This window comes from Callorhinus ursinus, unplaced genomic scaffold (assembly GCF_003265705.2).
Source record: "Callorhinus ursinus isolate GAN/ISIS: 27379988/994484 unplaced genomic scaffold, GSC_fseal_2.0 scaffold7, whole genome shotgun sequence".
NCBI classification, from domain to species: domain Eukaryota; kingdom Metazoa; phylum Chordata; class Mammalia; order Carnivora; family Otariidae; genus Callorhinus; species Callorhinus ursinus.
The window spans coordinates 69,422,286-69,446,854 of record NW_027397069.1 but is presented as its reverse complement, the minus strand read 5'-3'; the positions used below and the strand labels follow the sequence as shown (position 1 = coordinate 69,446,854).

General features: G+C 39.7%; 1 protein-coding gene across 3 annotated transcripts in view; it reads right to left on the bottom strand.

Moving 5' to 3' along the window:
• USP12 (ubiquitin specific peptidase 12) overlaps window positions 1-24,569 on the bottom strand; it is a 93,849-nt gene that overhangs the window by 24,271 nt on the left and 45,009 nt on the right. The window contains exons 2-3 of one of the 3 annotated variants that reach the window (XM_025875136.2): window positions 16,719-16,799; window positions 6,542-6,755 (exon numbers count right to left, since the gene is read on the bottom strand). In XM_025875136.2, the coding sequence (XP_025730921.1) occupies window positions 6,542-6,755; window positions 16,719-16,799 (295 nt within the window). Of the gene's footprint in view, window positions 1-1,969; window positions 2,105-6,541; window positions 6,756-16,718; window positions 16,800-24,569 lie in introns of those variants that run through there. The other 2 variants (XM_073894753.1, XM_025875137.2) reach the window with 2 other exon arrangements.

Sequence of the window (24,569 nt, the reverse complement as noted above, 5' to 3'; positions counted from 1 at the left end):
ACAGTTACAATTGCATAAAATTAAGTTCTGTGCATTAGGAATCACTGAAAAAGTTAAAAAAAATAAAACAAAAACCATTAACATCTTCAACACAGAAAGAGTTTATACAAAAGGAAATACAACGGGTGGAAATCAACAATTTATAGACACAAAATTCAAAAGGTTAAGAAACACGAGAACACGTTCACCCTCTCATGGTAATCAAAAAGGCCTTGATTTTCCAGTCTGTAAAATGTAACACCATCTCCCTTTGTAAAGGGACTGTGCAAATAGAATGGGAACAAGTGAAAATGGGAGGTAGAGTCAAAGAAAATAAAGACTGATTTTTAATCTTGGTGTCAGTAAGACCTTTAAAAAGCCTCAGATGTAAGGTACAGCTGCTAGAGCAAGACTGTCTGGATTCCTAGGATGGTTCTACCTTTAATTACATGTATGTCACAGCCAATTTATTTAATTTCTTTCTTGGATTTCAAGTCAAACACAATAATATTAATGCAGTTAGAGCCACACTTCATTTCTCTGCTGTAAGCTTGTCCTAAGGGATTTGATTAGCCTTAAACAAATCTCTTATGTTATTTTTTAGAACAATAAAAGCCCTGAGTCCTGAGAGATATTGCAGTAGCCTATGTGGACCATCTAACTGATGATAATTTGGTATTCTGTGTGTCCAATGGTTTTTGCCCATGAGGGACAGATCCAAGCACTGTGGACACCATTCCCCGTCCCCTATTCCCAGCAAAAGTCCGTGTGTCACTCCCGACCGACACTGTGACACAGCTCACTGCAAAACTCCTGGCCATCTACTCCATCTCCCTGAGACCAGACCAAGTCACGCTCAGAACTTTTAGATGGTTCCACCACTGGACTGGTCCAGGCCAAGGCTGGGATAACTGAAGTCAATTACCTTTCACCTTGCGTCTCAATGCAACGATCCTTCATCCCTGAAAACACTAGTCCACCTCCCAACCCCATTCTCCCATCCTCGACTTTCAGTCGTTTATTGTTCCTTATTTCCTTCAGTCGTTTATTGTTCCTTATTTCCTTCCTCATCGTTGGGATGTTCTTCTTTCTCAACCCTTTCTGCTGTTCCCTCCAAAAACCACTTTCTGTTCTAAACTCCCCATCTCTTCAACCTTTGGCATTTCTGAGCTCCCCCCTGTAGCCACTTCTCAATCATTACCTTTCCCTTGCATATGAAAAACTCGCCCTCATTCAAAAAAGCGATTAAGATCTTTCTGTGGTCGTCTGCCAACTTCCCCTCACCCACTGATGGCCTGATTCGTGGTCTCTTTGTCCATCCCGACTCCCACACCAACCCTAACACTTTGAGGTGTCTGGGCAGCTTCCAGAAGTGCACAGGACACCCTTAAAAGAGTCCCCTTTTCATCTCTCACTCACCCATCCCCAGGTCACAAATCTAGAACCACCCAGGTCCGCTAAGATAAGAACTGAAAGGAAATATGCTCAAGTTGATTAGGGGGCTCAAGGAAAATACAAACAAACTGGAAAAGTCAGGGAGGAATCTAAAAGGAAGGATAACGGGAGAGGACCAGTACAAATATTTTATCAACACTCTAAGGGCCTAGTTAAAGTGAGATATGAACAATTCATTGCGGTGGATCTCTATCTGCTGGCTCAATGCCACAGTCTAAAGTAGTCTCTTTTCCACTAAATCAGGTTTTTTATAGCCAAAGTTTTAAAGAATACATTTTTGCCATAAATATTTAAAATAAACTACAAAATTAAAAAAAACAATGAAAATGTTCTAAATAAAAAATTTTCTGGTTAAGAAAAAATAATAAAGTCTCATTTTTTTCCTGTTTAAAATTATTTTAGCATCTATGCATGTCTTTCAAAATAATCTGTAAAGCAAAAATGTACAAATGTTTTTGTTTTTTTAAAAATTTGAAACATCTTTTCTTGGATGTTCCTTTAACACAAAACAATGACTTCACATTCACAAACATACCTCAACTGGCTTGAATGCTCCGGAAATGAGATGTAAAGTAAACCAGAAAATACTCTTTTTAAGCATTTTGTTGAAATATTTAAAACAATTTATACTCCATTTTCTATAAACACAGTATGCTGAATGTGCCAGACTCTCGCTGTGCCTAAAAGTACCAATACAGATTTAAAAACTTCAGCCAGGACCACATAAACATCAAAACAACATCAACTAAATGGCCGCAGACAATCCCCATAAACTGTATTACATTTAATTTCTAAAATCTTGGTTTCCTTATGGCTTGCTTTCTTCTCTGCTAAGTAACATGATGGGAAAGGTGGACTTCAAAGTTGCTTTGGCAAATTAAACAAATTCACTCATTCATTCACTCACTCATCAAATATTTAGTAAGCACCTACTATGTACCAGGAACTGGATTATGTGCTGGGAATACAATGGTGAGCAAAAACAAATGGGTTCCCTCCATCATGGAACTGACAGTCTAGTGGGAGAGACAATTTCATTATTAAATAAATGTATACGAAAGGTATCAATTATTAAAGTCCTAATATACCTGCAACATTAATGCAAAAAAAAAGAAAACTAAATCAATGCTTAAAAATGTTATGTGTTCTTCATAATTCAGAAATAGATAGCTTTCATTAATACCAAAAAATCTTTCGTGCTCTTCTGGAGAAAAAGGATTAAAATGAATATGGGAAATTATTCACTCAAATCTACTTAATAGGTATTATTTATAATTATATCCTCACTTAAGGAATACCCATCCTTAAATATATATACTATTAATATCTCTCTACATCACCTGAAGCATCGCTATGTACATACAGGTTTCTTGAGAATAAGGACCTTTTCTATCTCATTCACTACTGTACCCCCAGCACCCAGAACAGTGCCTGCCACATATTCAGATGTGCTTCACATTTTATGAATGAATGGGCGAACAAATGAACGGCAGGGGCTGAAACAGCTACAATGACATGAGGATAGATCTGGGCCCAGACAACCGTGTGAACTCGGTGTGCCGCTAAGACTCGGTGAGTCAGAGCCCACAGCTATGCGTACCAGCTGCTGTGACTTTCAAGCCCACCATAAAGGATCCCAAGCTGAGTCACTGCTAGCTAGCACAGAAGGAGATCATCAGTCCGGGTTTTAATTCTTCTACAGGAAGTTAGCAGTGTGAAACAGAGGGCTTCATTTCTTACCTTCATTCGTGAAACAGCCTCCTGGCTGGTCTACCTGTGTCTACTCATGCGGCCCATGCCCACTCATTCCCACCACCGCAGCCCCCAGCAACCAGAGGGATCGCTTCCTAATGCAGATCAAAACACATCACCCACCTGCTCAGCACCCTCCAATGCCTTGCCATGGCTTTCAAAATAAAACCCAAGCGGTAGGCCCTTGCCTTTTTTCTCTCTCTTCATCTTACTCCACTCTAGCCACATTAATTTCCTTGTCATCCTTCAAGCACTCAGGGCGACTGCAATTTCTATTCTATCCGCTTACAATGATTTTGCCTCAGACCTTTCAATGGCTTCTCCAACTCTCTGAACTAACGTAACCTACCAACTCCCTTTCCATGCTCAATTTTTTTTCATGGCGATAATACATTATATTACATGATTGTTTGTCTTCTCCCCTAGTTTATGGCACTCAGCAGAAGCTAAACATATAATAGTTAATCAATTCAAACATTCAACTAGTTTCCCATCATCAAGGATAACACATTTATGGAGCAAGTGTTTTATCACACTGTAAAAGTACTACGCTACAGTTCTCATATGCTATGATTAGGTAACATGAATTAAAATTTTGAAAACAAAAATCCATTACTGAAATTAAAACAGATTCTTCCCAAGTAATATCAAAATGATTAGTTATATAAAGTAACAGTGTTTAACACAATATGGAGCTAATATCTACTGAAAATATAAAACATGAAGTTTACAGCATACCATGGAAGAAAAGTGATTTAAGAACAACAGTCCAGCAGTGAAAGTTAGTGGAAATTCTGAAATGGGCAACATCCGTTTGTTCCAGAGATGAAAGAAAAAAACAAACCAGCAAACATAATCTCAGAAGGAGAGTTAAGCAATGGATAACCCATTAAATCCTCTTTAATTTGTATGCTCTCCTCTACAAAATTATCGAGAAAAAAATCAAAAGGCAAAACTATATTTCAAAACATAAAAAGGCGAGCAACATCAAGTAACAGACATGTTTTTCCATTAAATATTGCTTCTGAGGTATAGAAAAATGAAACAAAACTATGAGAAGATAAGTTTGGAATATTCATTCTGGAATCAATTTCATTGAAAAAGATATTTAAGAAGTCTACTGTATATCAATTTACTCTGCCTAAACATATGAAAAATTTTCAGAAAATACTGAATTATTAAAAAATAATAAACACAGTAAAAACATCCCAGCTTTGCCAAGCAAACATGTAAAGCCACACATACACAACTTTCAAAACACAGTAACTTGAGCTCTGTGTTCAGCATGACTTAATCTAAATTTAAAAAAGTCACTGCACACTTAAAGATCATGTTGAGGGCCACATGCATGTACCTCCACCAAAATTCACGTTGAAACCCTAACCCCCGGTATGATGCTCCTTGGAAATGGGGCCTGAGGAGGACCTTCAGGTCTTGAAGACTAGGATTAGTGCCCTTTTAAGAACAGACATGAGAGAGCTTGCTTCTCTCTCTTCACCATGTGGGGACACGGCAAGAAGGCAGCCATCTGCAAACGAGGAAGACAGCCCGCATCACACTGAAGCTGCCAGCGTGTTACTCGAATTTCTCAGCCTCCAGAACTGTGAGAAATACGCGTCTATTGTTTCAGCCACCCAGTCTATGGCACTTTTGTTACAGCAGCCCAAACTAAGAGCCCATAACAATACATTAAAGAATAAGGTCAAGGGGCACCTGGGTGGCTCAGTTGGTTATGCGTCCGACTCTTGATTTTGGCTCAGGTCACGATCTCAGGGTTGTGAGACCAGGCCCTGCGTCTGAGCCCTGCGCCCAGCTCCACGCGTAGCGGGGAGTCTACCTGAGATTCTCTCCCTCTTCCTCTGCTCCTCCCACCCCCTCAAATAAATAAATAAATCTTTTTTAAAAAAAAAGAATAAGGTCAAGAAAAACACACTATTAACTGAAAAAGAAAATAATGTGTATTCTGTGTTTCATGTTTCTGATGCTGAACATTTCTAAAATACTAACAAAATCACTGAGAAAGGATGGCACATTCAATTACCATGCTCATGAATTTTCTACCAGGACAAAAATTCTTGAAATTTCATACCAATATAGACAAAAAGACTGAGAGGACTTGAATCACTCGGCCACATTCTAGTAGAGCTGTATATGGTGTTCTTAAAAATAAAAGATACTACAGATTTATAATTTAAGAAAGATGTTTGGCTTTGATAGGGAAAACACAAAAAGATGTATTTTTGTGAATGATCAACTGCTTTGTATCTGTATATGGAGGAAATGAACAAAATCTTTAACACGTGGATCAGATTCAAGAATAATAGCCTGTTGCCATATTATCTCAGTATCTCCTTACATTTCAGGAAACTAGATATGGCCCAGGCTTATCTCAATTCATGGGATAATGAACATTGTCAACTCAGTTAAGGACAGGATTATTCAATGGTGTGTTTAATAACCAATCTTAAAGACTTCTCAAATCTTATTTCTGTGGGTATCTTTTGATAACAAACTAAAAATATCACTCAATTTTATTTCTACAATGACTAAAATGCCTAAATCAAACAAAACACAAAATTCTACATGTTATTTAAATTCCACTTGAATTTTTTGAGGTAACATACCACACTACACAGAATATGGGATTTAGATGTCAGGAAGATGTGTGGGACCCTGACAAGCCATTTTAACTTCTCTGAGCGTCCACGATCTCACGTAAAGTGAGGTAATAACATCTGACTTCTGGGCTTGCTGTGAGCATTAAACAACATTTAAGAGAGAAAAAGAGAAGTGGGGCTTGATCAGTAACTACTTAAAAAAGGGGGTGAGTGGAGTTAAAACCACTTACCCTAGGCCAAAAAGTTTTATTATTCTGGCTCTTTCCCTGGAGTATGACTCCTGGAAAGCTTTTTAGCCTCTATTCTTTGCATGGCTAAAATGGCAGAAATAACATGCTCTCTAAATCAGGGCAGGGTAAGGATCAAATGGGTCCCCCTACATGAAAGCACTACAAAAACAACAAATAATGTGGGGAGCAGGGGGAACTCAACTACATTCTCAATAGAAAAGCCAAGCAAGCAAAAAAAAAAAAAAAAAAAAATCATTTCTCATTTCCTGGCATACAGAATTTGGTCTTTGTAGAACATACTTTCAACATTAATCACACCTCATATTAATTACTGTGTGACTACCTCCTCACTAAACTAGCACTTCCTTAAAGAACATTAGCTCTGGTTTTTCAATGGCTACAATACTTTCAGGCTTAGAAGATGCTCGGTCAGTGCTTGCTGAACTGTGGTGTGCTGTATTTACCCTTTCTGCCATATAAGAATACATTCAGAAGTAGAAGAGTTACCATTTTCCTTCCGTAATCTTGTTATGAACTTCTTAGGAGGAATCACCCCAACCTTCTTCTTCTGAGTGGCTATGCTATGGAAGAGGTCTGCTAGGCAAGTAAGAAGGTTCTCCTTCTTCCTAGGTTGGCTCTTGTATGCTAGAACTTTTTCCCGAAATGGACGACAAAAATAAAGTGCTTGAAGAACTGAATTACAGTAGCAGGTATTCCCAAACTAGAACAGAAAAAAAAAAAAAATCTTGTTAAATTTGGGGCAACACATTATCAAGAGAAAGAATTTCCATGTATAGTTAAGAGAACAAAGAGAAGATAGGGAATTTATGATCCTCATAAATTAAAAGGTATCTGAGAGTAGAAATAATTATTCTGACTGCAAATCTGCCATTTTAACATTAAATGGATGCTCTAGGCATTGGTTTCAAGTTAAAATTGAAGGAAAATATATGCAATAAATTTGGCCTTCATGAAGACGGATTTAAAAATTCTCTATAATTTTTTTCTTTTTCAATTCCCATTGTTACATTCTGGATATTAAGCATTTCATATATTATACATTTTAAAATATAACTCTCAAAAATTCTTTTAGAAAAACACAAAAGTGAGGTTTTCTATCAGATTCTCAAAAAATATAAACAAGGGGCGCGCCTGGGTGGCTCAGTTGGTGAAGCATCTGCCCTTGGCTCAGGTCATGATCCCGGGGTCCTAGGATTGAGCCCCGCATCAGGCTTCCCTACTCAATGGGGAGTCTGCTCCTTCCTCTCCTTCTGACCTTCCCCCCCGCTCGTGCTCTCTTTCTCAAATGAATAAAAAATCTTAAAATAAAATAAAATAAAAAATAAAACCAAAAAGCGAAATAAAATTAGATCCTCTGAAATGTTAGATTAAAAATATCAGGGGCGCCTGGCTGGCTCAGTCGGTTGCGCTCCTGCCTTCAGCTCAGGTCATGATCCTGGGTTCCTGGGATCGAGCCCCACATCAGGCTCCCTGCCCAGTGGGGAGTCTGCTTCTCCCTCTCCTCCTCCCCCCCACCCCACTCATGTTCTATCAAATAAATAAATAAAAATCTTTAAAAAAAGCAAAAACTGTTCAATATGCCAGCAAAACTACCATTGAAATGCTGAGATGCCCACAGATCATTCCTGATACATTACAAACAGACTTCAGGTGCATTAAATCCTCAACTGTAACTGACTTCTTACCGGCCATGTGATCTGGTTGTGTGTAACTACAGCCTACTGAACTTCAACTTCCTCCTCTTTAATAATGGGGAAAAATAATCCTACCTTATGAGAAAATGACACACAGTTTGATAAACATTTATTGTCTTCCTTTTCCCTTCCCATTAATAGACACTGGCTCCCAAAGCCAGCTGACAAACCACCCAAAAGTTGATCGATGAGGACTTGGGGAGACTTTGAAAGTGTAAAAAAAGGAATGAGGACAATTCTCACAGCACTACCATGCGTCCAGGTCACACACTCACTACCCAAAAAAGCCTAGGCAGAGAAGACTTTTAAGAATGGGCAATGTCGAGGTGCCTGGGTGGCTCTGATGGTTAAGCGCCAGACTCTTGGTTTCTACTTGGGTGTTGATCTCATCATGATCTCGGGTCGTGGGATCAAGCCCCAATTCTTGGGCTCCGTGCTCAGTGCAGAGTCTTCTGGAGATTCTCTCTCCCTCTCCCTCTGTCCCTCCACACACCCCCCCACTCGTGCACACACACTTTCTCTCTAAAAATAAATAAATAAATAATTTTTTTTTTTTAAAAAAAAGGGCAAAGTCAAACACACATCCACAGACATGTACATGTTTGCTTATATTTAAAAACCAGGAAGGATAAATCAAAAATAAAAATGGTTATCTATAGAGAAAGAGGGAAAAGTGCAGAGGAATCAAAGTATATTTTTAAAAACATCTGCTTTGCACCGATTTTTTTTATTTGACAGAGAGAGAGAGATAGCAAGGGCAGGAACACAAGCAGGGGGAGTGGGAGAGGGAGAAGCAGGCTTCCCGCCGAGCAGGGAGCCCGATGCGGGGCTCGATCCCAGGACCCTGGGATCATGACCTGAGCGGAAGGCAGATGCTTAACGACTGGGCCACCCAGGTGCCCCCTTCTCTAACAGTCTTGCACTTATCTTCATCAATCCCATTAAAGAAAAATTAAAGCTTGAAACTACCACAATTTCTCCAGACTAAACAGTAACTTTCAATCTTATTCAATAAGTCTGAAACTTTTCCTTCAGCTTCCCTGATAGTAACTTTCTTTCAAGCTCCTAAAGCCTAAAACGATACCTTTCTAGGGGCGCCTGGGTGGCTCAGTTGGTTAAGCGACTGCCTTCGACTCAGGTCATGATCCTGGAGTCCCGGGATCGAGCCCCACACCGGGCTCCCTGCTGGGCGGGGAGTCTGCTTCTCCCTCTGACCCTCCCCCCTCTCGTGCTCTCTCATTCTCTCTCTCTCTCAAATAAATCTCTCTCTCTCTCTGTCAAATAAATAAAATCTTAAAAAAAAAAAAAAAAGACATTGCTTTAGGGTTGAAACCTACCCTGTGTCTTCTCAGCTAGTTCTGAAGATCAAAAGTATAACCAGGTTTAAAATCAGGGGAAACAAATTTTATTTTATTTTATTTTTTTAAGATTTTATTTATTAATTTGACAAAAGAGAGAGACAGCGAGAGCAGGAACACGAGCAGGGCGAGTGGGAGAGGGAGAAGCAGGCTCCCCACTGAGCAGGGAGCCTGATGCGGGACTCAATCCCAGGACCCCGGGATCATGACCTGAGCGGAAGGCAGACGCTTAATGACTGAGCCACCCAGGCGCCCAGGGGAAACAAATTTTAAAAAGCTGCCACCCTCCTCAAGGTCTCAGCATTGATTTTTCAGTTGCTTATTGAACACAATGACCTGTGCCTGCTTTCTCTAATGCCTTTTTTCTCCTAGTTTTAAAATAAATGCCCCCTCCACAAATATTTATCATATCCCCATCTCTAAGATCATTTTGAGCACACATCCCTAATAAATACAAATAAAAATAATGTGCTACATCATATACATCAAAATATACTTTTATAAAATGCAAAATTTATATACATAAAGATATACATTACATACAGTTGGCCTTTCAACAGTGTAGGAGTTAGGGGCACTGACCCCTCAACACAGTCAAAAACCTGCGTGTAACTTTCGACTTCCCAAAAACTTCACTAATAATAGACTACTGTTTACCAGAAGCCTTACCTATAACAATCAGTTAACACATTATTTTGTATGTTATATGTATGATATACTATGTTGTTACAATAAAGCAAGCTAGAAAAAAGAAAATGCTATTAAGAAAATCATAAAAGAAAATACATTTACAATACTATACTTTTTATACAAAAGAAGAAACAAAACTGCATATAGATGGACCTGAGCAGCTCAAACCCGTGTTGTTCAGTAGCCAACTGTAGAACAAATGTGATTAAGACAAAGTAAATGCGTACAATTTTTATCTTATTTACACTGACTTTGTTTTCACTAAAAATTATTACTATTTAAGTGAGAGCAATGAAACGGAGAATGCCTTTTGGTAAACTGTGGGTTACAGATTTTAATACTCTGACTGATAGTCTGAGTTTATATTCCGTTATCTCGGTATGTGGGTTTAATGGCAATCAAGGACAGATACACAGACAGGTCCAAGGGTCTTACTTTACTTTCTAAATTAAATTCCCAATCCTACCTACCGAATCTGTCTGAATTCATCTGAGTAATTACCTGCCTTGAGAGCAGCACAGCACAGTAACTGAGCACGCAGGCTCTGAAACCAAACCCAGGTTCAAGACTGGCTCTGCTCTCCGACCTCAGCAAACTACTAAACCACTCTGTTCATCCACTTCCTCGTCTGTAAATGGGGTTTATGATACAGTGCCCACCTTCTAAACTCTTGTAAAGAATTAAATTAATAATCCACATGAAGCACAGACAATGGTTCTCAGGACTTCATCACTGCATTGTTATTTTTGAAACCATCTTTTTAAGTCATTTGTCCATTTTGGAAAAAATAGATTAACTGAAATTAAATCATATAATCTCTAAATCTACACTGAAATGATAGTAGTTTGTAACCGCATAAATGAATAAGAGACAGTTATACTGTCAACTCTTTGGCGCTATGGAACTTGAAGCGTCATAGGACCACTCCACACACGAATAGAGTATGGAGACCTGTATCATCCATTTATTAGGAATTAGTAAAGCTGGGGCGCCTGGGCGGCTCAGTCAGCTGAGCACCTGACTCTTGATTTCGGCTCAGGTCGTGATCTCAGAGTCCTGGGATCGAGCCCCATATAGGACTCCACACTCAGTGGGCAAGTCTGCTTGAGATTCTCTCCCTCTCCCTCTGCCCCTCCCACCACCCTCCCCCTTACATGCTCTCTCTCTCTCTCAAATGAATAAAAAACTTTAAAAACAAGAATTAGTAAGGCTTCTCTCTCATTTTTAGATAAAAATAAACATTAGGAATTCTATAGTTCTTCCTAAAGCCCAACTGTTCATCTTACATATATCATTTGGAGACAACTGTTGTTTACCACCATTAGGTCAACAATTTTGCCTTCAAAAAATGTTTTAAAATGTTTAAATGCTCCACTGTCCCCCATGGAGGCTGGTGATGATGATGCCTGTCCTGTGAACATCCCCTTCTAAGGAAAGACCCTCTTCCCCTCCTGTAGTTTGTTTAGGTGGCTCTGTGTTTTTAACACTATACCCCACGTTCCCCTACCCACCATTCTCACTACAGCCAAGTGGACCTAATCTAAAAGTGTCCCTCCACATGCTAGTGGACATCCGTTCCTCACTCCACACCCTGACTCCACTGTCCCACCCTTCCTTATAGATAAAAGTGACTTCTCTACATAAATTCTGGGGTTGTCAATCGCAAACCCTTTTATAGACCCTGCAACAGGGCTGGACACCTGATCCAATCTCAGCAGAGTACTTGGGGCAGAGTTGTTTTGTCAAGTCTATTATGAACATTCTCTGGGATCTCTGATAATAGAACCCTCAAGTAGCCTATGGCCATCAGGTGGAGAAAAACTAAATGAGAATGAATCAATTCAAACGAAAACAGAACCAAGAGACATTTGCCTAATCAACTTTATAACCTACAAAGAGAAAGAAAGTTTCATTTTTATTTGTCTCTCTCCTTCATAATGGCTCCTGTTCCCTGGATCCAGAATTCCAACCAATGACCACTAGCAATTCAGGGTTAAAAGCCTTTTGTAAGATGGTCTAAGGAACACAATTGTTATTTCATAACAAAGATTTTATGGAAAAGCACATTCCACTGTGGCCTCACAAATAGATTTATTGAGGCCATATGTCTGTTGGCTCCTACTGTATTAGAGAATTAATACAGAACCATATAATAAAACAATGGAAAAAGGCTATTTAAAAATGCAGACTGCACAAAAAAGTAGGAAAGAGATACTACTAACTGAAATCACTCCTTTTCTATCAACTTTACGAAAATAAGTACTCACTAGCTGCAAGATATAAGGGGAAACAGGCAATCTCGTTCATCAGATTAAAACAATTCATTTTCAAAGAACTTAGCTGACCCTATAAAGGGGTGACAAAATTTAAGTAGGATATTCTGCTGCAAGAGAAAGCTTCCAAAAGGCTCCCTTGCCTACTCAAAAGACAGTTCCTAAACCCCCACACCACACTAATATTTCTCATCTCTGAAAATATTAAAGCATGCTCAAGAGTTAAACCAAAAGGAAATCCCCACTCTATGAATTATGCAAAGTACAGTGATAGACATCAGAACTATTAAGAGTGAACTGCTATAAAAGGATCATTTGTGAAAATATTCTTCCAAGAAAAAGATAACTGCAATTGAAAGTAATGGAAAATAGGTTATATTAAGAATGTCCAGAGTAACCCCTATGTTGAATTTTGTGCTAATCAAACTGTGGTTATTTTTCTTCTGCCCATTAACAAAAAAAAAAAAAAAAAAAAAAAGTCTGATTTCCTAACTGCCCAAATACCTGTACTATTTCCCAAAGGCAAGTGCTAGTGAAGGACTGTGTCACTCGCCAGTCACAAAAAGGCTCCAAAAGGGCAGGTCTAATAGGAACTCTTCTCGGGGTAAGCTTTTTGTTAAGAGCAATTAAAATGAACCTTGGAGATGCATACTCAGCTAAGAACATACTGATAAAAAGAAAATATATGTGTGCCTCATTTTAACAAAATCCAATTATTGGAAAAGATAAACCACAGTTTCTTAAAGCAGTTACATTCCAGTGTTGTTTCAACACTACCTACCTGGCAGACAGGTACAGAGAGAGAAAAAGAAGTTAAAATGTTGATCTCTGAATTAACTAAGCTACCCTCCCCTACCCACTCCAAAGCTCCACCCCTTATTTTTAAGGGACTCCTATAAATAGTGTGATTAACTCCATAAATTTTTTTTAAAAAGGAGGAAGGGGGAGGGAAACAAAGAGAAAGAGCGAGGATATTTTAAGAACTGGAATACAGGACCTAGAGCAAAAAGTTAACAGTACAGAACACAGTTGCAAGGTAACCTGAAAGTTTAATCACAGAAAGAGTTAATCACTATACTAGTTCTGCTGCATCTACTCTGACGACCAATTAATTTCTCAATTTAACTCAGGTGTTCATCAGTCTTTCATAGTTGACTGAGCCCCGGCTACCTCAGAGATCCCAATTCTTCATCATAGTAACTAGGCACAGAGATCAGAAACTACATTTCTACCCATCAAATGAGTCTCTGGAAGGGGTAAAAGACAAAGCTTCCTCTAAAGGTCCCTTACTAACTTCACTCCCTCCTGTTTCTCTTAGGTTTTACTGAATCTCGGTTAGTCAGCTTCAGGGAGAAGCACAAATATTGCCCTTTTAATTTGGATTGATCCACAGGGAACAATAAAAATGAAACCTTCTTAGAAATCCTTTCTTTTTTTTTTTTTACACAATTGACAATGGTATTCTCAAAGTGATACATGAGAGTAAAAACAACAACAAAAAAAGACTTTTAAACTCATTTTATAGTAAGATTTTTCTCAAGGATGTTGTTTTAGTTGTTCTGAGGCTATTTGCAAAAAGAGTTACAGTCAGACACAGAATGAAGAGACTGAAATATCTAAACTGGAGAAGATTAAAGGTAAAACAGCCTTCAATATATAAAATACTCCTGTGCGAAGAAAATGGGTTCTTCTGAGACACTATCAATGAGCACGACTTTCCTACAATTCAAGACCATTAGCTTTAGAGCGTGAACCGAGTAAGGGTGGGAGCCGCAGGGAAGTAGTTCGTGAGAGTGAAGAAGCTGGGGTTCTGCCACTGCCAGAATGGACACCAGGCTTCTGATTACCAGATGCCTCTGCACGTAAGCACGGACATTTTAGATATTAGAAGTAGAGGCCAGGTCGTGTTAAACCAGGGAAATTAAATAGTCAATTAACTCCCCGCCCTCCCCACAAAACCCCAATAAAATGACAGTAAAAGAATAAATTAAGCAAAAACTCAAAAGGCCCCCCCAAAAAAATGGGGGGTAGGGGTTCACCTAAAAACAGAGGTCTGGTTATAAGTCTTTTAAAAGGACCATTTAGACCCCTAGATACTTAACCTTTCTTTCAACTGCAGGTTTAGTCTCCACAGAAGCTGCACAGGAGAGTCTGGTTCAAGAGCCCTTGAGGACAGCAGTGAGGCACCAAACAGAAAACAGAGGGCTCAACAAAACCCTGAGGAAGCCACCCCTTGACAGAAAGTGAAAGTCCCCCAGCACCAAGGAATAACCCCAGAAGAAATGCTCTAGCCACTAGAATGGGGGATGGGTGCAGCTATTTCTAAAGCCTGCTTGACAAGGGGTCACCCTAGAGGGAAACCCATAGCTGATAAGTTCCACCCATAATACACCAAGTCCCAATCAGCTTTTCAGAATTTCACTTTTATGTATGGATGAAATTTGAGGAAAGATCCCATTAGGAAAGACAGAATTTAAAATGGTGGGGGCGGGGGAGTAGGGGCCTCAAAACAATCCAGTAAGCGTAAGAAAACCTCAACAATAAAAATTATAAATAATATCCTGAGAAAAATAACAGAGAATATTGCCTCCATAAAACAAGATCAAAAAATTAAGGCAACACTCTACGAAATAAAAGCGCAGGGGCGCCTGGGTGGCTCAGTCGTTAAGTGTCTGCCTTCGGCTCAGGTCATGATCCCGGGGTCCTGGGATCGAGCCCCACATTGGGCTCCCTGCTCAGCGGGAAGCCTGCTTCTCCCTCTCCCACTCCCCCTACTTGTGTTTCCTCCCTCTCTTTCTCTCTCTAATAAATAAAAAAATAAAATCTTTAAAAAAAAAAAGTGCAACGAACTGGACAAAAACGGGCAATGTAGAATAATATCAGATGATCAAAAAATGGAAAAAGGAGGAAAAACAAAGAATCAGTCTGCATTTCAATATGCAACTAAGAGTATATGAAAAAAGACAGAACAAAGAGATAACACTGATAGGAAGGAAATTATCCAAATACTAATATCAGAAATGTTCTAGAACTGAGGAAAATGAAAAATGTCTAAATGGGTTGATAAATAGCCAACGCAACACTAGTGGGAGGGCGGCGGGGGGGGGGGGCATGAAGATGCATCATGAAATTTCAGAACCCCGTGGATATCCATCCACATTCTGAAAGCCTCCCAAACATTTTTTTAAAGGGGGAAAAGCCACACAGAAGAGATGAAGAATCAGAATGGCATCAGCCCTGTGGATGTCAACAGAAGCCAGAAAGCCAGAGAGTAATCCCTTACAAATTCTAAAGGACGGTTATAACTTAGGATCTATATCTAGCTTTGACAATAACCGAAACAAGATAAATACACAAGCTCTCAATGTTTACCTCCTGGGCACACTCCCTAAGGACGCTACTACAGAACATGTTCCACAAAGCAGGGAAAAACCCAAGCAGAAGAGGGCATCTAGGGAAGGAGAGAAGCGAAGGGATGTCTAGGGTGAAGGGAAGAGGAGGCCGCAGGGGCCACATGGCGGGATGACAGGGCTCCAGAGGGCTGGTCAGGGCCTTGAGGACAACGCAGTGCAAACTGGTACTGAGAAAGTCTTCTCAGCTTTTTTAGCGCTGCTGAAGACTTTGGGAAGAATAAATGCAAATTAAGGACATGGAAAATAAATGGCTAATTCCATACCAGAGAATGGGCAGGGATGGTGGTTGAAGAGGGCGAAGTTTCTTACCTATCGTAACAGGAAGTCAATGGACTGTTATTAGCAGCACAGGCACTTTACTCAGAATGTAGGGGTAGATTCCAGGAAAAATCGCCCGTGCAGGAATGACCAGCCTCCTCTCGGGAGGCACTGTGGAGTGGGGAACTGCTGAATGTGTTACAAGCTTCACACTCATGAGCGGACTCCCAGAGCAAGAGGAAACACCCACATCACTTTAACCGCTTTCCTCAAATCAGACAAGAAATCCCCCTCATATGTCACAATTACGTACTAGTGTTCAGTGACACACAGGTGTGTTCGATGGAACTTATTTTGCCACCTGTATTATCACCTCTCTGTGTATAGTTTAAAACACTCACCATGGATCTAACAGCACACAACAACACAGATTTGTGGTGTGTGCTGATGATTCAGAAAAGAGTTGAAAACTCTAAAGAAAGTTCTTCCAAAGTTTTCATGATGCATAATTGCTAGAACTACTTCCACAAGGACTGGGGAATGTACCCTTTGCCTATATTTTGCACTTGTATATCTATACTAGTGGGACACTGCCAGAATTAAGGTGACAACTACTCTACAGACACATGGAGGCACTTGCAAAAGTTTATTATGCCTGTACATTTGGGCCACTTATATTTAGACATTTAAAGGATTCTCAAAGAAGCAAAAGATCATTTGGTGTAGGCCACACAAAATTTTGGTTATGATAAATTCTGACACAAAACAGGAAAAACGAAACTGTTTTAAAACTCTTAAGACCTTGGGCAACTTTATTTCCCTTCCATTTAAAAAGAGAGTTTCAAATCAAGTTTCTTGGCCTTAATCCTACTGATGCAAATAAACAATTTTCCTTTAATAAATTATGAAATGCATTCATCATTTTTAAAACTATTTCCAACGATACTGGTGAAGGCTAAGTATCAATGGATACTTACATTGACTAATCCAAAATAGTGCTCATTGACTGGAAACTGTTCTGGACCAATCTCTTTCTCTAATGCCGAGGCATTGGCGCCCTATAAAATAAAAAAAAAAAAAAAAGTTAGTATTTGTAGTATTTTCATAACGTTTTCACAGTTATATAGGCATTAGAGAGAAATCCTTTATTTAAGATTTTATTTATTTGACAGAGAGAGAGACAGACAGAGAGAGAGCAAGCGGGGGGAATGGCAGACAGAAGGAGAGAGAGAAGCAGGCTTCCGGCTGAGCAGGGAGCCCGACGCGGGACTCGATCCCAGGACCCTAGGATCACAGCCTGACCAAAGGCAGACGCTTAACGGCTGAGCCACCCAGGTGCCCCAACAGAGAAATCCTTTAAAAAACTATGTTCCCTCTGACTCCCTAACATTACTGAAGGAAAATAAAGGAAGATAGTGAAGAGTAAAGGGGGATTTTAATAGTATGACTAAAAACCAGTTCAGAAGAACTTCCCCACGAAACCAAAGCGTGGATCAAGAAATTATATTTATAATGTGCTACTTTTTTTCTAGGTAATGGACTAAAGCCCCTGCTGTAACAGGAGAGCTGAAATGACAGATGCAGATAGTCAATGACCTAACAATTCTTTGGCGGTATATACCTGAAAAATCCCCACACGGAGCCCAAAGTGACGAGAATGTTGTGTGAAGTAGCACTGATGACTGCCCAGCAGACAACCAGCATACTACGTAGCAGAGTCAGAGTAAGGGAACTGGGTTCACATACAAAAGCATGACTACTTCTCAAAAACAAAATGTTAAAGAAAAAAAATGAGATTAACACATATATAAAAAATAGCACATGGCCACTGGGCTGAAGAACGTACATTAAACATACTTGAATGGGTGCTGAAAGAGGACTGGGACATGGAACTGGGGATGAAGGATAAAAAAGGAAAAAAATAAAATGAAACCCAACAAAAGAAGGGCCTTGCCCAGACAACGACTGAGTGTCATGGTCTCGGGAATACGACTGACTCAACTCTGTGCACTGAGGTCCCTGAGAAAAAAGGGAGGGCGGGGGCAGGGTGCCCCTGCGTACTGACACATGCCACTAAATGGACTCCAAACACAGCTGGAAAGAGAAATGACAGCAATTCTGAACACACAACTCTGGATATGATGACTTGAAAATTCCCAAGAAAACATACCACCACAGACATGATACCATATGCATTTTATTCACAAACTACCTGAACACCACTTTGCAAAGTTGCACACAAGACGACAACACACACACTATGCCTCCTCCAAGGCACTGACATGAGGTTAACACCCGGAGCTCAGAAGCCCACCCCTGTTGTTTCCTGATTGAGCTCCACTCCTGGACTGGGGAAGCCCAACCTTTGTTAGGCAGCACATCCTCAACTTCCTGATTATAAGGACTGATTAAAGGGACCTGGTGGATTGGTGGTCAAATTCTACCAAAACAAGACATTTCCTTTAATATCCTCCAGCCATCCAGCACTTGTATATAAACATGATACTGCCTTTTTTTTTTTAATTTAGAACTTATTTTAGGCTTTCTACAAAACCTTGATATAATCGCTAGTTTATAGATAACCATTTATTTCTAATTTGGCCATCCACTGTTTTGTAACAACATCAAATTCAATTATCACTGCAACTTCAAGATCTACTGAACAAATCTGTCTTGGTGGAAATGTTGCAAGCCCCACGCCCCATCCCTGGCAGCTCAAGTTGTCACGTCATAAAATGTCCTCACATATGTTGAAAAGTATCAATAAGCCCAGATGTTTACCCCTTACTATAAGAATTCAAACTGATATTAGTTTATTCAAATAAGTATAACCCCTTCCCCACAAAAAAGAAGAGGAGGAGGGGGAGCAAGTGGGGGAGAAGGAGAAAGAAGAAAGGTTCTATTATCCCAAATACAACCTTATTACATCTATTTATGCGGAACAGTAAAATGCCAGTACACAGAACTCAGGAAAGCATTTCTGGCCCTTAGGATGAACAGAATAACATGTGAACATTCTCTGCCCAGGCTACTGCCAATCACACACAACAGACCGTGTATTCTAACCATGCCAGAGGATCCACTTACCCCCCGCCCCCGCAACCCGCCCACATCATAGACTTTCACACCCTGCTTAGAAAATCCTCCAGCTGTCCTGCATCCTCAAGGTAAGTCTGACTATGGATCAGATTATTAGCTTCTCTGCACCTCAGTTTCCTTAACTACAAAAGGAAAATGTCACCAACTACTTTATAGGATAGCTACAAATGAAAGGAATTTAAAACTCTGTGACAGCATCCTGCAGTGCCTGTTACATAAGCAGGTGTCCCATAAACGCTGGTTTCCTTCTTCCCCTTCCCTTCAAAGTCAAGGGGGGAAAAACTACCCTCATTAGCCAGTAATGGTAATAAGTATCTGCTCCGTGCAACAGCTAAGAAATAAGAGAAGAAAACAAGTCAGAAGAAAAAATGAGATGGCTATTAATAAGAAAAATGGATCTCCTCACTCTAGCCAATTCCACCTAGCGGCCCAGAGGCACAGTCACTGTACTCTCCCAAAGGCTGACAGTAAAGCAAAACCCCAATCGAATCAGAGGTCTGGGAAGAGGATGCTAAGTGTGATAAAATGGAAACAGCCATAAACCACAGTCATTTAACCTTTCTGCATTTAAGAAGCTTCATTTGCGAAATAAAAGGGTTCATCTCCTCACTGATTTTCAAAAACCCCAGCTCCAAGTTTATCTGTTGGGTTTTTCAAGTAATCCTTTACCCAAATTAAGGTTTTCACAGCTAAGTATGTTTAGAAAATTAAGGCTAGGTAATTTCTAAAGTCTCTTCTAACTCAACATTCTAACATTACCAATCACTTTTATCAACATTTCTGAGGACATTTACTGTATCAACACAAAGCTCCATGGAAGTCCAAGCCAACCAATATATGCCAAACAACACAGTTCAAAAGGGAGACATTATAGCGACAGATGGAGTAAGAAGAGCAGATCCAAAAAGAAAGTTCAAAGAGAGAATGGGATTTACTTTATGACAGTTCTAAATTAAAGTGCAGCATAGTAACATATACCTTACCATGATAATGATGCTGTGTAATGCAGATTCTGTGAGTGTGCGGGACGTTATTCTTATGGCATGAATTCAAGATTTTCTCTGCAGAAGCCATGAGAGTACATCTCTCTACCTCTAGCTGAATGCTAACTACAAAGGCAAAGAGGAGACTAAGTAATTCAGTTTCTGGTGACTGGTTTTCAACACTAGAGTTAGATACAGCTGGGGAAAAACAGCCACCAAACCAAAAGTTTGCTGTATAATTTTTAGTATCTTCAGAAGAGTTCTCAACGTCACCCCTTGAAGATTTTGTTGAAGGCTGACAAACCCTATCATGTCAAATAATGGTCAACGAAGCACCCCAAGGTTTAAACTGAACCTGGAACAAGTCAATATCCAATAGTAATGGCTCTGAACAATTCTCCATCTCTACACTTGAGAAATATGATTCCACTACAATTAACAGTGGTTTATTAAATCAGTGATGCTTTACCAGGAAAAAGGAAAGAAATGGTGGCCATGCTCAGGTTAAGAATTCCTGCTCTAAGGGGCGCCTGGGTGGCTCAGGCGTTAAGCGTCTGCCTTCGGCTCAGGTCATGACCCCAGGGCCCTGGGACTGAACCTTGCATGGGCTCCCCGCTCGGCGGGAAGCCTGCTTCTCCCTCTCCCACTCCCCCTGCTTGTGTTCCCTCTCTCGCTGTGTCTCTTTCTCTCAAAGAAATAAATAAAATCTTAAAAAAAAAAAAATTCTGCTGTAAAGCTTTCATAGGGTATCAGGATTCTTCTCTTTTGTATGAGTACACGACACACAGAGAAGGAAAAGATACTCTTTTCTGATCGTTCTGTCTCCATTTTTGTAACTTACACAAGATTATTTTAGAGTCAGTACCTATTACTACAGAATTCATCATAAAGAACCAATGAGGTATTCATGGCCCTCCTGATGAAAACAAGGTGGATGAATTTTAATATTAAAAAAATAATAATTTACTGAGCTGGTGAGAAAATGAGGACTCTGCAGGAAACAAAAAACAAAATGATGGGAGTACCCTGGGAGATAGGCCAATGCCAAAGAGAGATTTTACACTGAGGGTATTTGTCAACACTAGTGGCATTTACACTCTCTTCTGACAGCTGAATGAAATGGCAGTGCAGGGAAACCTAAAACTTGGCACGACAGGAAGGCTAACAGAAGACCTGAGCATGACACTAAGATTCCAAAAGGGCTGGGTCTTCATGTCAGGGGGAGCAAGAAATAATCCTCTACCACAAGAGGAGGCAGCAAGGAAACATGTGTGACATGTCCTTGGCACTGGGGGTGGAGGAGAACTTCCAAAAATTTATAACCCCAAGTTGACCCTCATGAAAGACTGTAACCCAAATCCACGCAAGCTGCATGATCTTAAAACAGAACCACTCAAGCAGGTCGTGATATTCAGAGAGACCCTGAGTTGATGGCACCCTCTTCAACCAACAACGAGCAGAACCAGAAGTTCACTCTGGAAGATGAAGTTAATCCACCCCACAAAAAACTCCCACAACTAAAACTCCAAGAGATTTGAGTTCAAAATCAAAACTCCTACACATACACAAAACAACAGGAAAACACTATGAATAAAAGCCAGCAGAAGCACAGACAGCCGATTTAGACTCTCAAGATATTAACTATCAGAACTATTTCAGACAGGACACAAAACAAATGCTTACTATGTGCCAAGAAATAACAATTGCTTGATTATAAGAAGAGAGGTGAGACTCTAAAGCCTAAGCAGATTTTGTAAAAGAACTGAACCAAACTTCTAAATATAAAAATTATAATAATTGAAACTAAAAACTCAATGGTAACTATGGAAGGCAGTAAAAAAATTGGAAGTTGGGGAGAAGGAGGGATGAATAGGCAGAGCACAGAGGATTTTTAGGGCAGTGACGATATTCTGTATAATACTATAATGATGGATAGGTCATTACACATTTGTTCAGAACGTATTCCAAGAGTACACAGTAACATGAACTATGGACTTTAGGTGATTATGATGTTTCAGTGCAGTTCATCAGTTATGACAAATGCACCACTCTGGCGGGGGATGCTGATAATGAGGGAGGCTATGCACGCGTAGGGGCAGGGCTATATGGGAGATCCCTGTACTACCCTACCCCCCCACAAAACAGAAAGTCTTAATAAGATAAATTAATTAAATCAGAAAAAAAAACTCAATGGCTGTGCCTAAGAAACAAGATTAATATTGAGTAATATTTTTTCTTTTTTTTTTAAATGGAGCCCAACGTGAGGCTTGAACTCATGACCCTGAGAGATCAAGGCCTGAGCTGAGATCAAGGGTTGGGTGCCTAACTGACTGAGCCACCCGGGCTCCCTTGGGTAATATTTTTTTAGTCAACATTCCTGTCAATATAATGCTAGTAATTCAAACTAACATTTTATTAAAAATAGGAAATGTTGTTTCATGGAAAATATTTCACGGAAGAATGGGTCCATTGTGGAGCTGCTGTAGCGAGACCATGGAACACTATTATGGCACTGACCTAGCAAAGCTACAGACTTGGGTCTGGTCCTGGCCTTCCTGGCCTTGCCACTAACTAGCTGTAACAACTTGAGGCAAAATGCTTCTCTCTCTGGACCTTGGTTATCTCATACGTAAGACCTCAAAATATACAGTACCTCCCATCCGCATGTGTCTAGCAATGTGTGACTCTATTGGTTCTTCTGATCTCACTAAGACATTAAGGAAAAATGTTTGGACAGTCTATTAAAGGTCAAACATTAAGTTCTAAATAAAAGTTAGGATATATAATCCCATTCTCAGAAACAGTCATGCAATCCAAGAATGTATAGGTCATGGAGTTAAGTGCCTCCTTAAACCTGCCTACTATGAATTCTTAGAAAGCTGAGCAACGCTTCTTTTTCATGCCAAAAAATAACCATCCAAGTGAAGGAAGGAAGACTTCCTTGTTCCAAGGAAGAGTAAGTTAAAACTATAAGGATGTCTTTGATCTACCATTCTGAAGATACCATGTGCAAACAGGAAAAAATAAAATAACCCAGGGGAAGGCTGTTTCTGATTTTAAAAGTTTTACATGGTCAACCACGGAAACCACACCTCTCTGACCGCCCTCCATTCTGTCATTATGAGAAAGACACAAGACAACACAATACATTTGAGCAAGAAATAAAAAATGGTAAATTGTAAAAAGATGACTATCTACTACCTAGAAAATATACTTATCAAGAATACTTCCTTTTTTTATACTAGACAGGTGCATTGAACCATTAGTTCCCAGACAACTTTTTGTTTAAAACAAATATGATAAAATACATTTTCCCCCACTCTCATGTTTCAAATCATATCTTAGAATTCAGTGTTTATCATTCCAAGTGTAACACCAAAGGGTCACACCAGGTCAGTACCCAAAGGAGAGCTGCCAAAACAGGCAGGAAAGGCTTCCCGAAGAGAAGACAATCAAGTGACCGTGGTAAAACTAAGAAAAGTTCTGGAGGCACAGGAAGAGCCCATGTGAGGATATGAACAAACACAGAAGAAGTGAATCTGAGCAGTGAAAGGATGAATCCAAAATAAAGAAGATACAAGAAGCAAGTATCTTAAATGAGAGAATGGAAAAGAACAGGAAGGCTAAAAGCCCACATCTGCTCTCCTGGAAGATACCATGTCCCTGAAACTGTATCAGAGACAACAAAAATTTGTATTAAAAAAAAACAAAACAAAAAACCCATTTCCACACCCTAAGTTTCGGGCATCATAAAAATCATCTCCAAGCACCAGTCCTTCATAAAAGGTGAAATTCACCAAGTATCTGAATATCTACTTTCTCCCCAGCCCTGTGTGAAAACTTGTAGAACGTGACTGTCAAATTGTAATTAATACCATGCAGTGGACAGTGAGATCAATGTGGTGGATCTACCATTTGCTTTTTTAGTAAAACAGAAAAGGTCTCATGGTGTATCCCCTTACAAGTAAACGATCGTTTGCGAAATTTTTGTTCCAAAAATTAAGTACGTCTATATTAGATCTAACTGTAAAATCTATCTTCATTGTGAGTTTAAATAAAAAAAAGTTTTGATATATACAGTGCTACCAAAGATTTAAAAGGGTAAGAAAAAATTCCAAAGTCATAATCCAATTGGGGAGTATACAGTGACTAAAAATTGGTTTTCAATTTGTTTTAAAGTTACAGAGGGGAAAATAAATGTCAAACTATGCTAGTATACAGTATGTACTATAGGATATCAGGACAGGAATGACTCCGAGAGCTGGAGAATGTGGGAAAGGCTTCAGATGTAACTAAAAGAGTCAAGCCTTAAATTTTTCTTCCGAAGTATTTTCGTTATAGCTTTACACGCTGGTAAAATGAGAGCCCAGAGAACATGAGTAGGCACTTAACCATTCCAACTGCTGGCTGTGCAGTGGACTGAGTAAATGGCCTGTAATCAGGAGGCCTGCATTCCCGGCCAAATAGGAGTTAACCACAGCATCACCTTCCAAAATCACTCCGACTTGCTTTTCTCATCAGCAAGGTAAGTCAGACCAGATTTATGGCATCTACTGCAAATCTAAAAATGCTGAATTCTAAGACCATTAGCAGCAACATAGAATCACAATCACAGTGTGAACTTAGGGCAAAATATTTCACCCCTTTGTGCTCCAATTTCCGTATCTGCAAAACAGGGCGGACGATACCCTTACTTACTATGTCCTGTTTCTAAAAACTGTATAGAAGATTTAGAACAATGTCCAG